The sequence below is a fragment of the Cucurbita maxima genome, unplaced genomic scaffold (assembly GCF_002738345.1).
Source record: "Cucurbita maxima cultivar Rimu unplaced genomic scaffold, Cmax_1.0 Cma_Scf00004, whole genome shotgun sequence".
Classification (NCBI taxonomy): Eukaryota; Viridiplantae; Streptophyta; class Magnoliopsida; order Cucurbitales; family Cucurbitaceae; genus Cucurbita; species Cucurbita maxima.
Genome location: NW_019272020.1, coordinates 518,656 through 531,487, shown reverse-complemented (window position 1 = coordinate 531,487; position 12,832 = coordinate 518,656). Strand labels below are relative to the sequence as shown.

Sequence of the window (12,832 nt, the reverse complement as noted above, 5' to 3'; positions counted from 1 at the left end):
GTTCTTTTTTCCTTCCTTCCATTGGAAAGGAGAAAAAAAAAAAAAAAAAAAAAACTTTTCTTTTGACATTCCTTCTTTTGTCAATGCTTTTTTATTCCCTTTTTACCCTCTAGTTTTTTGTTTCTTTTTCTTTTATTATTTTGTAAAAATTGTACATTTTTTTAAATCATCTTTTTAATTTTTAGTTTTTTCAAATTGTCATTATTTTCGCATATCTAACGAGAATATTTATAACTCTATAAAAATAATAATTTTAAAAGTAAAGAAAAATCCACTAGAATGAGTTACTTATCCTTGGTTGTAGGGTCTATTCTTGTAAATAAAAGGAATTTTCGAGTGGGGGAAAATGAAATATGGCAAAGAAATGAGGGACTAGAATGCAATTAATGTAACATTCCGGTAGAAGGCAAGGTAAAAAGGTTTACGGTTAGAGGAGGGAAAGAGGGGAAGGCAGAATTCTGACGGCGTCACGATCCTCGAGAAGAAAAGGACAGGAGACAACGCTGACCGTCAAACGACGGCGTTTCAGTCGTTGTTTGTCGGGTTGTCGGCATCTCACCCCCCAGTTTTCCCTTCCTTCGTTTTATTCACTTCTGTCCTTTTCCATAAAATCCCGTCCCCCCTTCTTTTGGGGTAATACTGTAACGACGTCGTTTCTTTTTAATTTACTTTTATTTATTATTTATCATCTCACAGTCAAAAGTATTCTGCTATATTGATTTCTTTGGGATTAAGTTAAATAAATAAAATTAATTAGGAGATAGCAAAAAGAAAAGTGGGTCCCGCCGTCAGATACATTGGCAGTTAAATTTGTATGACTCCGAACTTTGACCGCTGACTGCCACCTCACCAAAAACAAATAAATCACAAATTAATTTATTTATTTCAAAACTATGAAAATCAGTATATATTTAAAAAATTCCGTTGAAAAATAAAATTACATATCAATCACGTCGAACAGAAGCACGCGCTGTAGGAAAAAAAAAGAGAAAAGAAAAAAGAAAAAAGAAAAAAGAAATGGCAATGTCGGAGTCCGTACATTCAATTCACAGTTTGAGAGCACCATAAAACCACAGAATCAGCAGCACTCACAGAGAATCAAAACTAGAGAGGAAAAAAAAAGATAAGCAAGCAATGGAAATGGAATTAGCGAACCCTTACGAGGTGGTCCGGCAGCTGGCGGAGTGCAATGCGGTGGTTGTGTTCAGCATCAGCGGCTGCTGCATGTGCACCGTCGTCAAGCGTCTCCTCTTCGGCCTCGGCGTCGGCCCCACCGTCGTCGAACTCGACCACCTCTCCCACCCTTCCGCCGACGACATTCAAGCCGTCCTCCACCACCTCCTCCCCCACCAGCCCCACCCCATCCCCGCCGTGTTCGTCGGCGGCAAGTTCCTCGGCGGCCTCGACACCCTCATGTCTTCTCACATCAATGGCTCCCTCGTCCCACTCCTGAAGCAAGCCGGCGCTCTCTGGCTCTGATATCACTTTTCTCCTAAAAATTATCTCTACCTTTATCTTAATTTCGTGGTTCAAATTTGTGATGTGTTCTAAATGTTATATAGTTCATTAAGGGGAAAATTTGAAAAGGGTATTTATGTCTTTTTGTTGTCATCCTCAAATTGCATGCCTATGTGAAGAACACAATGGAGGTATTCTGGGATCTCTGAGTATCATTGGAGAATGATATGATTGGCCCAATTTTTAGAATTATTTATTATTTTATTTTATTTTCTTCAATTTTACCCATAGAATTTTTTGTTTTTGTTTTTTTTTTTTTTTTAATCACTACGTTCAGCTAATAAAAAATAAAAACAAAAATCTATATGTGGAAATAAAGGGTTGAAAATACAATTTAAAATAAATAAAATTATAAAAACAATCCTGTCTTATTAAAAAAAAAAAATCATTAATTATTTTTAAAATTTTATTTTTTAAGCATAAAATCATATTTGATCGAATTTAGAAAAGTCAGTGGTTGAAATTTAATATGGAGATGTAAAATTGATTTTAAAATGAATTTGGTTTGCATTTATTAAGCATTATGAATTAAATAAATATTAAATTCCATTTTATTGAAGATCAATAATTTAAAAGTAAAACAGGATTTGGGGAATTGCAATTTGGAAGACGCTCAATTTTCAGTGCCTCCCTTTCTCTTTGAATTTCTTGGCGAAGTCTTCGCGTGGCGCCGACAAGATCTTTCTACCTTTTTCCTACCATTTTCCGGCCGCCGGAAACAGGATCTCTTTGAATACAATCGCGGGAAGTGATAGTTGGGGTAATGGGTCCGAGATGCAGATGGGGTTTGATGATGGGCGGTGCTCTTGTCGCCATTTTTCTTGCGGTGGCTATGACTTCCCGGACCGCTCCTATGATTTCGCTCTTTGGCCGCACCAATAAGCCCTGTCGTTGTGGTGATGTACGTTTTCAGAACCTTAATTGTCTCTATGATTATGTTGATGTATGTTAAAGCTTAGCACTTCACTGCATTTTTCAAGTTGTTCTTGAATTGAAGTATCGTTCTCTATTGTGCTGCTGAAATTGGGAGTTGGATGAATCAGGATGATTTGGAATCTTTGTTTTGTTGATGTTTTATGCAATATTAAGTTTCTGTGCTTTGAATTGTGGAATTGATATCTTCCATCTTCCATTAATGGAAACGAGATTTCTTCCATTTAACTTGTTTGATTCTTAATGCACAGGATACTCCCAAGTACAGTGGTATGGTGGAGGGTTGTTGTTGTGATTATGAAACTGTTGATCGAATAAATGAGGAAGTCTTGTATCCGTCCCTTCAAGAGCTTGTTAGAACTCCATTCTTTCGCTATTTCAAGGTGAGCTTAAATTTAATTGGATGATTTTGATGAACTGATATTATACCACATCTTGTTATATTTTGGATCTAAACGCAAATTTGAAGGAAACCCTTGTGCACTATATGGCTGTAATTTCTAAGTCTATAAGAACTTGACAGGACACGAGAAAATTTTGGAATCGAAAAGCAATGTGATGTAAAGCCTGTTCTGTTTAATACAATTGCGTCGTGTAATTGTAGTATACTTGTATCGGTTGTTGTGTTATATACATTGAGCTTACTAACATGGCTACTGCCAATGCATGATCATCATTTTCACAGGTTAAGTTGTGGTGTGATTGTCCCTTCTGGCCTGACGATGGTATGTGCCGATTGCGAGATTGTAGTGTTTGTGAATGCCCAGATAATGAGTTTCCTGAATCTTTTAAAAAGCCCCGTATCCTTTCATCCGAGGCCTTTGTTTGTCAAGAGGGAAAGCCCCAAGCTACTGTGGATCGTACGTTAGATCGTAAAGCTTTCAAAGGGTGGACTGAAGTAGACAACCCCTGGACCAATGATGATGAGACTGATGATGGTGTGTTATATTAAATACAACGGTTTAGTAAGAACATTGGTTATTCTGTTGTCGGGTTGCTTATTTGTTTCCATTTGATTTGTTTTTACCAGCTGAGATGACATATGTAAACCTTCAACTGAACCCTGAACGCTACACCGGATACACTGGTCCATCTGCTAGAAGGATTTGGGATGCTGTCTATTCAGAAAACTGCCCAAAATGTAACATCTCACTCTCGGTCTCTTTGTTTCTCCACCTCTCTAAGTGCATAGTAATTTATGTATATCTATTATTCACTCTCAACATACATTTATGAACAAATGAACACAGAGTAGAGAGATGTGGGCTAAGATTCCTGGAACCATTGTTAACTGATAACTCAGCGTAGCAGAACAACTGGTTAAAAGTACTGCACAATGATCTCTATTTTTCATGTTTGAGTAGCAATTTTCAGTCATGGTCACCAATTAAAACATCTGCGGCTCTCTCAAGAATTAGTGATAAAATGTGTTCATTCGATTCCTTATGGGACTTATGATCTGTTTTGGATGCTCAAACTTGATGTTATATTTGCTGCATATCCTGTTGCTCTCATATTAAAGATAAAATGTTAGCATTCATTGTATGGTGTAGGTACATCATGAACATCTTCGTTATTCCATGAATCATGTCTTGATTTTTTTAACATCTTTTTGTTTCTTTTCTTTTGCCAGATCCATCAGAAGAGTTATGCCAAGAGGAAAGAATATTATACAAATTGATATCTGGTCTACATTCCTCTATTTCGGTCCACATAGCTTCAGATTATCTGATTGATGAGTCTAAAAATTTGGTACAGTTTCTATTTCATCAAACTTCCCAAATGCCTTGGTTATAGTCTAAAATATTTTCTTTCCCTTGCAGTGGGGTCAAAATCTTTCTTTGCTTTATGATCGTGTACTGAGATATCCAGATCGTGTAAGAAATTTGTACTTCACGTATCTCTTTGTTCTCCGAGCTGTGACAAAAGTGAGTAGAAACATGGCCCTAACGATATGTCTTTCTTAATGGTTATTTGATGGTATTGTTTGTGTTTATGCTTAATATATCCACTTTGGGGTGGATTCTTGTTGCAATTACATCTAGGCCACGGAGTATCTAGAGCATGCTGAATACGATACTGGTAACGTAAATGAAGACCTGAAGACACAATCCTTGATGAAACAGCTGCTTTTCAATTCTAAATTACAAGCTGCTTGCCCACTTCCATTTGATGAAGCCAAGTTATGGAAAGGTCAAAAAGGACCAGAATTGAAGCAGCAAATACAAAAACAATTCAGAAACATCAGGTGGTTCTTTTAGACCACACCCTTTTTCTTTTGATCATTTGATGAAATATTATGTAAGTAGTAACTGTAACTCTCTTCTTGTATGTCATGCAGCGCACTGATGGATTGTGTCGGATGTGAGAAATGTCGACTTTGGGGGAAGCTTCAGGTTCTCGGGCTCGGTACTGCATTGAAGATCCTCTTCTCTGGTGATGATCATCTGGAACACTCGAGTCTGGATGTAAGTAATTCTGAATTATCAGCCTCAATATCTTCGATTGATTGTTTGTTGGGGAGACATTTCTGGACTTATGATTCTTCATGTCCAAGTATTCATTATAAGCACTTAAAAGGCATATTTGAACTTGGAACTTAGTGTGACAAAACAAAATCGATTCATGGCATATTCGAACTTATCTCGAGTAGTCTTTTGAATTTCTGGATGAATTATCTTACGTATCTGACCTAATTCGTTTCCGTGGGTTACAGTTGCAAAGGAATGAAGTAATTGCCCTCATGAACCTACTCAATCGGCTATCGGAATCAGTCAAATTCGTCCATGAAGTCGGTCCATCGGCTGAAACTACGATGGAAGGACAAATTGCTGCTCCCGTCACAGAAAGTTGTCCATTTCATAGAATGTGGGCATCCATATTCAATAGCTAGCCCAAACATTTATTATAGGCAAAATCTTTGTAACTGAGGAAACTGTTAAAATTATGTACCATACAGCCATGAATAACTATAGCAGCGAGAGTTTTTTGTGATCCTTACAATAGTTGTAGTTACAAAAACATTGGAGAAACTAAATCTGGTAAGCCATTTGAGATACAATTGTTGTAAAACGGACAAGAACCTGCTTTGCCATGTTCATATAGTGCCCTTGTTCCTTGTACTTGTATTACCATTGATTCAGTTTGATTTTGATTCGTACAGTTCATCGATCGGTGGTTCACCATGAAATCAACAGGTCAAACAAATGTGCTAAATGCAATATATAGCAGCGGAAATGAAGTCTAGTTCAAAGGTTGCGAACAAATAAACTCGGTTAAACTGTTTTGGGTATGTAGCAGGCATATTGTCACACAGAAAATGATGAATACATACAGGACGCAAATATTGTATATACTTCACTGTTTTGACGACCAATTTTGTGCATGAGCAGCTTCCCTTGCAGACGGAAGAACCGTCAGATGCCCAAGTCAGAGTGAAAACAGTATCAAATATCTTAAACTTAGAAGATGATGATGTTCTAAGCAAATCCTAAAATGCTATTGAACACATCATTACCTAGCGGGATTTCCGTTGACGTTTGCTAGGTTTCATTGTTTCCTTTCTTGGATCATCAGGTGCTTTTAACTCGATATATGGCTGCAAGCATATCATGACACAATATGAAGTAAAAAAATGGCAATATTAAATTATTGGACTTTCTAATATGTAAAAGAATCTCTCAGATCCAGAAAGTATATCATTGCCATCGTGAAAATGGCATTTATGTTTAGTTCAAACACATATTTTCTGTATGACTAATTGCTACCTAAAGCCTGTTCCTTAATCGCTTACAATCCTGGATATTAGTATAACTATCAGAAATAAACTGCCAGCCAAAAGCCGGACCTGCTATATTATACTCCTTATAACCTTGTAACCTTGTGGTAAACACAGGTGAATAATTGAAGGCTACAAGTCTGGAATCACATAAAAGTCCACTGACAGTTTTTTACATTGGATTTATGAGAGAAGTACCTCAAATTTGGTTATTAAGGGGTATGCATGTTTTGAATCCACGTTTAACGCTTATTATGAGGCAGACACATAGAATAATTTTCCAAGAAATTATAGAGACTATAATCCGATTTACAGGTTTGAAACTTTGTCTGGCCTAGGAGGAGGCTAGAAAGGCACAACAGAGGAGACCAAGCTATACGATAGAATCAAAGCCTAAATGGAAGGCAATGGAAAGAGGACTTAAAAAAGTACACATTAAAAGGTTAAAAGATTTGGACACTAGGCAGAAGGGGGCTTAAACTCAAACTATTAGTTATGGAAGAAACCTCCAGTTCAAACACCCGGCTCATAGACAATTACTCGAGATTTGTAACCGTTCATAACATGGTTCTTTTTGGGCTTTCCCTTCTAAACTTTCCTTCAAGGTTTGGTTTACTAGTATATTTGCTCAATCAAATAAAACTTCAACAAGTATTGAATGATTGAGATAAAACTTCCCAAGAAAATAACGTAGAAACAAAAGGAATATAAGGCTGAATTTCAAACCTCGTCCCACTTTCTTTGTAGCTCAAGAAGCTCTTGGCAGTATACAAGACACTCAGCATGATACGCAGCAGCTAGTTCTTTTATCAAGGCCTTTCGTTTAATGATACCAATCACTTGAAAGGAAAAGAAAAGAAAAAAGAAATGATCAGTTCAATTGCAGTTTATAGAACTGGAAGAATTTCAAGAGAAACGTCTCTGGAAACATCCCCAACAATGTCTTTGTCTACCATTCAAATTGGGAATGGAGCCAATTCGTCCATTCCCATAGCTACAATGTATAAAGAAATAAGGGAAAAAGACCCATTACTCGGGAGTTAAGATTGGAACCACCCAGCCCTAATAAATCCCCAAAAGGCAATCAATAGCAAACAAAACCCAACAGACGAAAAAACTCATCAAACAACGACTAAACAGAAAGCCCTCGGAATGAAGAAATCAAGATGAATAAATGAATATTACTTCGACTGGGATCGAACGAAGGCGGAGGCAGTGGCGGAGGTGCAGAATCGACTTCGAGCGGAGGAGGTTGAGATTCAGATTGGGGTTGTTGCGATTCGTCAGCCATGGATGCGTCTCGAACGAAAGGCAAATGAATCGAATCGATGGGGAGATGGGAGAGGGCAATAAAAAAGCTCAATCTCCGTAGTAGGTCTTCGATTTAGGACTCACATTTGGTATTGCCCAAATGACAGAGACAGGGTCGTTGTCGTCGTCTCCGAGAATTGGAATAGGGTTCGTTCTTTGTTACAGTGCTTCGGAGAAGATTGAGTCAAATTGGGCTATCAATGGCATTGCTTCCCCTATTTATTTATTTCACCACTCTGATCACTGTCCCCAAAAATCCTCCATCGGTTTCCAGAAAAGAGATCCATGAAAGCTGCCATCTTTGATTCTTTCATTCTCCTTCATCACTTTTTTTCCTTTTTTTTTTCTTTGGAATATTTGGCTGCATTTATCTGCCCACAAACTAAAGATTTTAGTCTCACTAATCTTAAATTTTTATGAATCTTTTCATCAAATTAGGTTCGAATTATGCTTTCTCATAACTTAATTTGTTTATAAATTGAAAACGCAATGTTTAAGATTTTGAATTCATAGATATGATTCATCCATCCACTGATTGATATCCTAAATTGTAGCACATTTGATTGTAATAAGAGTTCAAATCTTTGAATTTTTCCATTGTGTTGTGTAATTGTTTTGGAAACTTGGACAGAACCAAGGCTGACTTTCTTGTCTTGCCGGATCAGCTCTTAACATGTTTTGCAGGTGGGTATTCATGCTTTCCTGTGCTGTCGTCTTCATGTGATTATCTGTTGTCATGGAATAATTAGAGAGCTTGAACGAACGTACACAACATTTTCCTAGCATTCTTGTAAAATACTTATCACATCCACATGTCGTCTGCTACAACTCACTTCAAGTCAATTGTTGTTATGTGTCGTTTGTAACTACTACGACAACTCGATTGATTATCGGTCGCGTGCTTACGAACTAAATGTGTGCTTCTTTCTTTTTCTTATCACATTCTTTGATCCAAAACTTGCTTAAACATCACAATTGTTTCACATATTCTAAGAAGCCCACAAGTTGTAAAACTAAACCAGTAGGTCCTTGAGCGGATCCAACGTTAGCTCCAAGACGTTGGTCTCTAATTAGAAACGTAAATGCTTGAGCTTGAAAAGATTCGGGTCCAATAAGCCCGTAAAACTCATTCGAATAAGCAGTATTATAGAACCAGACAAAACAACAAACAATAAAAACCAAAAACAAATAAAGCACTAAACTATAAGACAAGTAAACTTCTCGACCATACAAGTAAACACCTAGCCTATGCAAACGATTTAGTTAAGATATGTCAAATTCCACCAAGTATACCAATGGAACCAGAGAGAGGAAGGGAAGTTTGACCCCTAAGTTTTTTTAAAAAAAAATAATAATTAATTTTCCCCAACTTTTCACCAATTTTACCTACCAAATTAATTGTTTAAACAAACTTCTAATGTTCCATCGCTTTCGTTACAATTTTAGAAATAATCACATTTATCTTAATTTTTCAAATAATGGTTTTGCATAATTCTATAACACATTCAAATAATGTCTGGTTGAGATTTAAATCTTTTTTTGATGAGATTTGTTTTTCAAAAAATACTTTGAAATAATGTGTTTGCTTTATACATTAAAACAAACTTATAAATCCTAAAAACTAATTTATAAAGTTATAGAAAATTATGAAAAATCAAATAAAAATTAATAATGGATGTGCATTTTATTTTATGTTATTAGTTTAACACAATCGGTTAAAACTGATAGATAATCATAAGCTGCACGCTTTCCTTTTCTGGAAAAAAAAAATCAAAATTAAAGGCCAACCAATAATTCAATACAGATATTTTATATTCTATTGGGATCTTCCAAACCTCCCTAAATTTTGTTGTTCAATTAGGACAGCAATTCTGTTCCTTGAAACCTGTGACACTTGTCAGAAAAATTAATACAAATGTAAGAAACTGAATAGAAAATTTTGTCAACATTAACATACCAGAAAATTAAGAAACGTGGCATATGGATTTGCCAATCAATGTTAAATTTTGAAGAGGGCAAATGCAAAAGCTATTGGTCCCCGCAAATTTTGGGATATACCTCTAAACACCACATGTTAATCTCCTAGAAAGGTCGGGGGAAGAGATCAGACATTTGAAAACTGCAATAAATATCAATGGAAGATGTGTACTAAGCAGCACCAACATAGCCAAAAATATTGATTTCAAGTATCCCCCCTCGGCACAGGACTTTCATTCAATTCTTAGTCTACGCAGATTCTCATAAATATCACCCAAAAGCTTGCATTCACGCTCAACCCAACCAATCTGACCTCCTAGAGCATCAGTTTTTTCAACCATCATCCTTCAAAAGTAATGGCAAATTCCCGTATAGCAAGGTTCGTCACCGAGGTCGCGCCACCACAGATTATCAGTGTCATGAGACGCCCAACGTCAAAAGTGTTGGATACCATCAGTGAAGAGGAGAGAGATGGCAGCAAGAATGAGTATCCTGCTTCTCCAAGAAGCCTACCATCATCAACAACCCCTGCGTCTATGGTTGTTAGTGCCAATTCTATGTACTTCGTCAGAAACATAAATAGATCTTTCTCCAAATTCAATGATTGAATAATTTGTTGTCTGGAGTGAAAATTAGGCCTTAGAGGCTTCATCACCATATCCTGTAGTTGAATTTTCATGTCGTTGTGGGATGAGTTCCTGGAATTTGTGCTCGCACAGTTTCCAGTGAACTTGCTAAAAGACTGTAATGCAATTCTATGTATAGTTTGTCGAGTTTGAAATGAGGAATTTGTAATGTTAAAATGCATAAGAATACTGTCATTCAGTCCAACAGTTTCAACGCAGATTAGTCAACAGAACATGCAGGATTAAACATTCAAATCATGCCAGCCATTTAATCTTTCCCTACACGGCCTAAACGAGTTTTTCATATGTTACGAAATGGAACATTAAACTCTCAGAGGAACTTGTTTGTTAGTACCAACCTTTTTCTTTGGAGGAGTTCGTATCTTTTCGTCTGCGCACTCTGGAAGACATGAATGTGCTTTCTTTCTGATTCAACCTTTTCCTTCAGTTTCTCTAGGGCTGTTAATCATTACAAATCAAAATAAGAAAAATGTTTGGAGAACATCCATATGAACAAAAATAATAGAGGATTATTTATGTAACAGCTTCGCTGAAAACAACAATCCTTCCCAACAAATTAACCCAGCAACCTTCTTTACTTTTGGATAATGAGTACAGAACAGAGCCGATTTGATGCACGGATCAAAGGAATTTACCACAACTGGTTTTTAAAGAGACAGGCCAATTTACCATCACGTATGATTCTAATTACTCCGGAAGTTTATATCTTCTTTTCCCAGTGGTTAAGAATAGAGCGTGATGCAAATCAAGCTGAGCACGCTTGCCTGGAGCCTGTGTAAGCGTTGCAGAGAGAACCATCTTTGCAAGCCTTCGGTAAGGTTTACCCTTAACACACCCATCAACACCACTGCATGAATCCAAACAGTATATGCAGTCAGCACGATAATTTTGAGGTAAACCAAAAAGAACATGCCAGTAAAAAAAAATTATGAGGATTAATTATAACAATGGTGAACAATACTTCAACAGTATAACCATAGTTACAAGAAGTAGAACTTGCAATTCCTTTGTGAAGTTAATATTGTCCATCAATCTTCCAGATGTTGCCACCAATATGTCCACAGAACTCAGTAGCTCAACCAAAAAATCTTCTGGATCGTAACAGATGCCTGCCTTGAGCTTAGGTCCCCTGATGAGCTCAGAATTTCATCTGCTATGGAGGATAGACCAACAGGCAGACCTACAGATAAGCCCACAGCAGGCGCAACCGCAGTAAGAACCTCTTCAACCTGATTGAAAAGAGCCGTGAGCATATTTCATGCAATTTAGCAATAGGAACTATCACTAAGTTATTATAAATATGAACACATTTTGCAGCTTGTTAAATCTTCAATGAGATATCCACCATGGATTCACTTGTTCCATCTGAGTACAATAAATGATGAATATCAAATAGAAAGCTCCAGAAGTCAATTCGAGGCATAAACAAAAGAAAAGCTCCATGATAGGAAGGCATTAACCATTCAAATGATTCAGAATAAATAGGAAATTGGCCGGGGTCGACAGGGCTTCAAGGGGAGGATCTCAGGGGGGCATTCCTAGAATAAAGAGACGTCGACAGGGCTTCGCATCCATGGTAGAACAGCGATGCTCTTCGCTTCTGCGTCTCCGCCATTGTTTAACAAGCACTGCTTCAGAGACAAAACCCTGCAGCGCTAGGGTTTTAGGCAGAGCTCGCACCCAAAATGGAGGGAAACCCAACTGTACTTATATATTTTAGGGGAAAATAACTTTTAAAAAAATCTTTGAAGTGAATCTTTTAATTATTTTATATGATATGACATTTTAAATTTAAAAGGAAAATAGAAAATGGAAAGTAATATAGTCTGTCTCCCTCCACCGTCCGATGTTAGAAGATGAGAAACCTTCCTTATCATCGTCTTGACAAATATTCATTTTATAAAAACAATTTCCTCATTTATTTTCTTTTTCATACAAAATATTCATTTTAAATAATGTTTAATCCATAATTTTTATATAATATAACATTCACAAATTTTAATATTAAATCATAATTTCATCTTATTTATTTTTTTTGGTAAGGTATCACTCTCATATGTTACCGTTTAAAAATATGTCTACTAGAGAGAGGTTTCCACAACCTTATAATAAATGTTTTGTTTTCCTCTTCTATAGCCTAATAGACTCGTAACTAGTAAAAACGAATAAGATTAGTTAGCAATGAGTTTAAACTGTTATAGTTCTTACTCTCTCTCACATTTTCTAATTTAACAAAGATTCCCTTTCTTGTTTGGGATGGTCCCATCAAGACAGAGATGTGCCAGTAGAATTCATACTTGAATGGGGCAAACTCAATCAAATTAATCTCGATCATTGTTAGTTTTAACTAACAATTATAATACACTGAAAAAAATAATTTAGGTTTTGGATCATATAAGATTTACCTATAGAAACAACCTTGGAATATCGAAAAGTACGAAGCCTTGTATTATTCCTATTTATTTATATTATTATTATTTTGAATGAAGTCAGATTCAATAATTGAATAATTGAATAATTTAATATGAAAAATACGACAATTTAATTATTTATTAATAAAAGAACAGTGCTGGATCTCAAACGAATTTACACGACCACTTGTCGCAGGTTAAGGCAGTGAGAGCATTTCATACGAAAAACCACAAACATAAACTATTATTTTTATTAA

The 12,832-nt window shown here is 36.3% G+C and overlaps 1 protein-coding gene and 2 long non-coding RNA genes across 7 annotated transcripts; 1 reads left to right on the top strand and 2 right to left on the bottom strand.

Moving 5' to 3' along the window:
* Positions 1-2,089: 2,089 nt before the first annotated feature.
* On the top strand, positions 2,090-5,571 carry LOC111477756 (endoplasmic reticulum oxidoreductin-1-like). Its single transcript, XM_023121645.1, has 9 exons — positions 2,090-2,419; positions 2,703-2,834; positions 3,137-3,389; positions 3,482-3,592; positions 4,085-4,203; positions 4,275-4,379; positions 4,497-4,699; positions 4,793-4,919; positions 5,168-5,571. Exons 1-9 carry the CDS (start codon positions 2,282-2,284, stop codon positions 5,342-5,344), a joined length of 1,365 nt encoding a protein of 454 aa, XP_022977413.1. The 5' UTR covers positions 2,090-2,281; the 3' UTR covers positions 5,345-5,571.
* Positions 5,572-5,968: 397 nt separating this feature from the next.
* LOC111477758 lies at positions 5,969-7,913 on the bottom strand. Its single transcript, XR_002717349.1, has 3 exons — positions 7,415-7,913; positions 6,956-7,068; positions 5,969-6,049 (listed from the first exon to the last, which is right to left on the bottom strand). It is a non-coding gene; the product is annotated as an uncharacterized LOC111477758 (long non-coding RNA).
* Positions 7,914-9,461: 1,548 nt separating this feature from the next.
* LOC111477759 lies at positions 9,462-11,864 on the bottom strand. Of its 5 annotated transcripts, none has more exons than XR_002717353.1 (4): positions 11,625-11,864; positions 11,473-11,529; positions 10,834-11,393; positions 9,462-10,602 (listed from the first exon to the last, which is right to left on the bottom strand). It is a non-coding gene; the product is annotated as an uncharacterized LOC111477759 (long non-coding RNA). The 5 variants fall into 5 exon arrangements; XR_002717352.1 differs by lacking the exon at positions 11,473-11,529 and having other exon boundaries at positions 10,834-11,011; positions 11,126-11,393; XR_002717351.1 differs by having other exon boundaries at positions 11,473-11,864.
* Between the last annotated feature and the right edge of the window lie 968 nt (positions 11,865-12,832).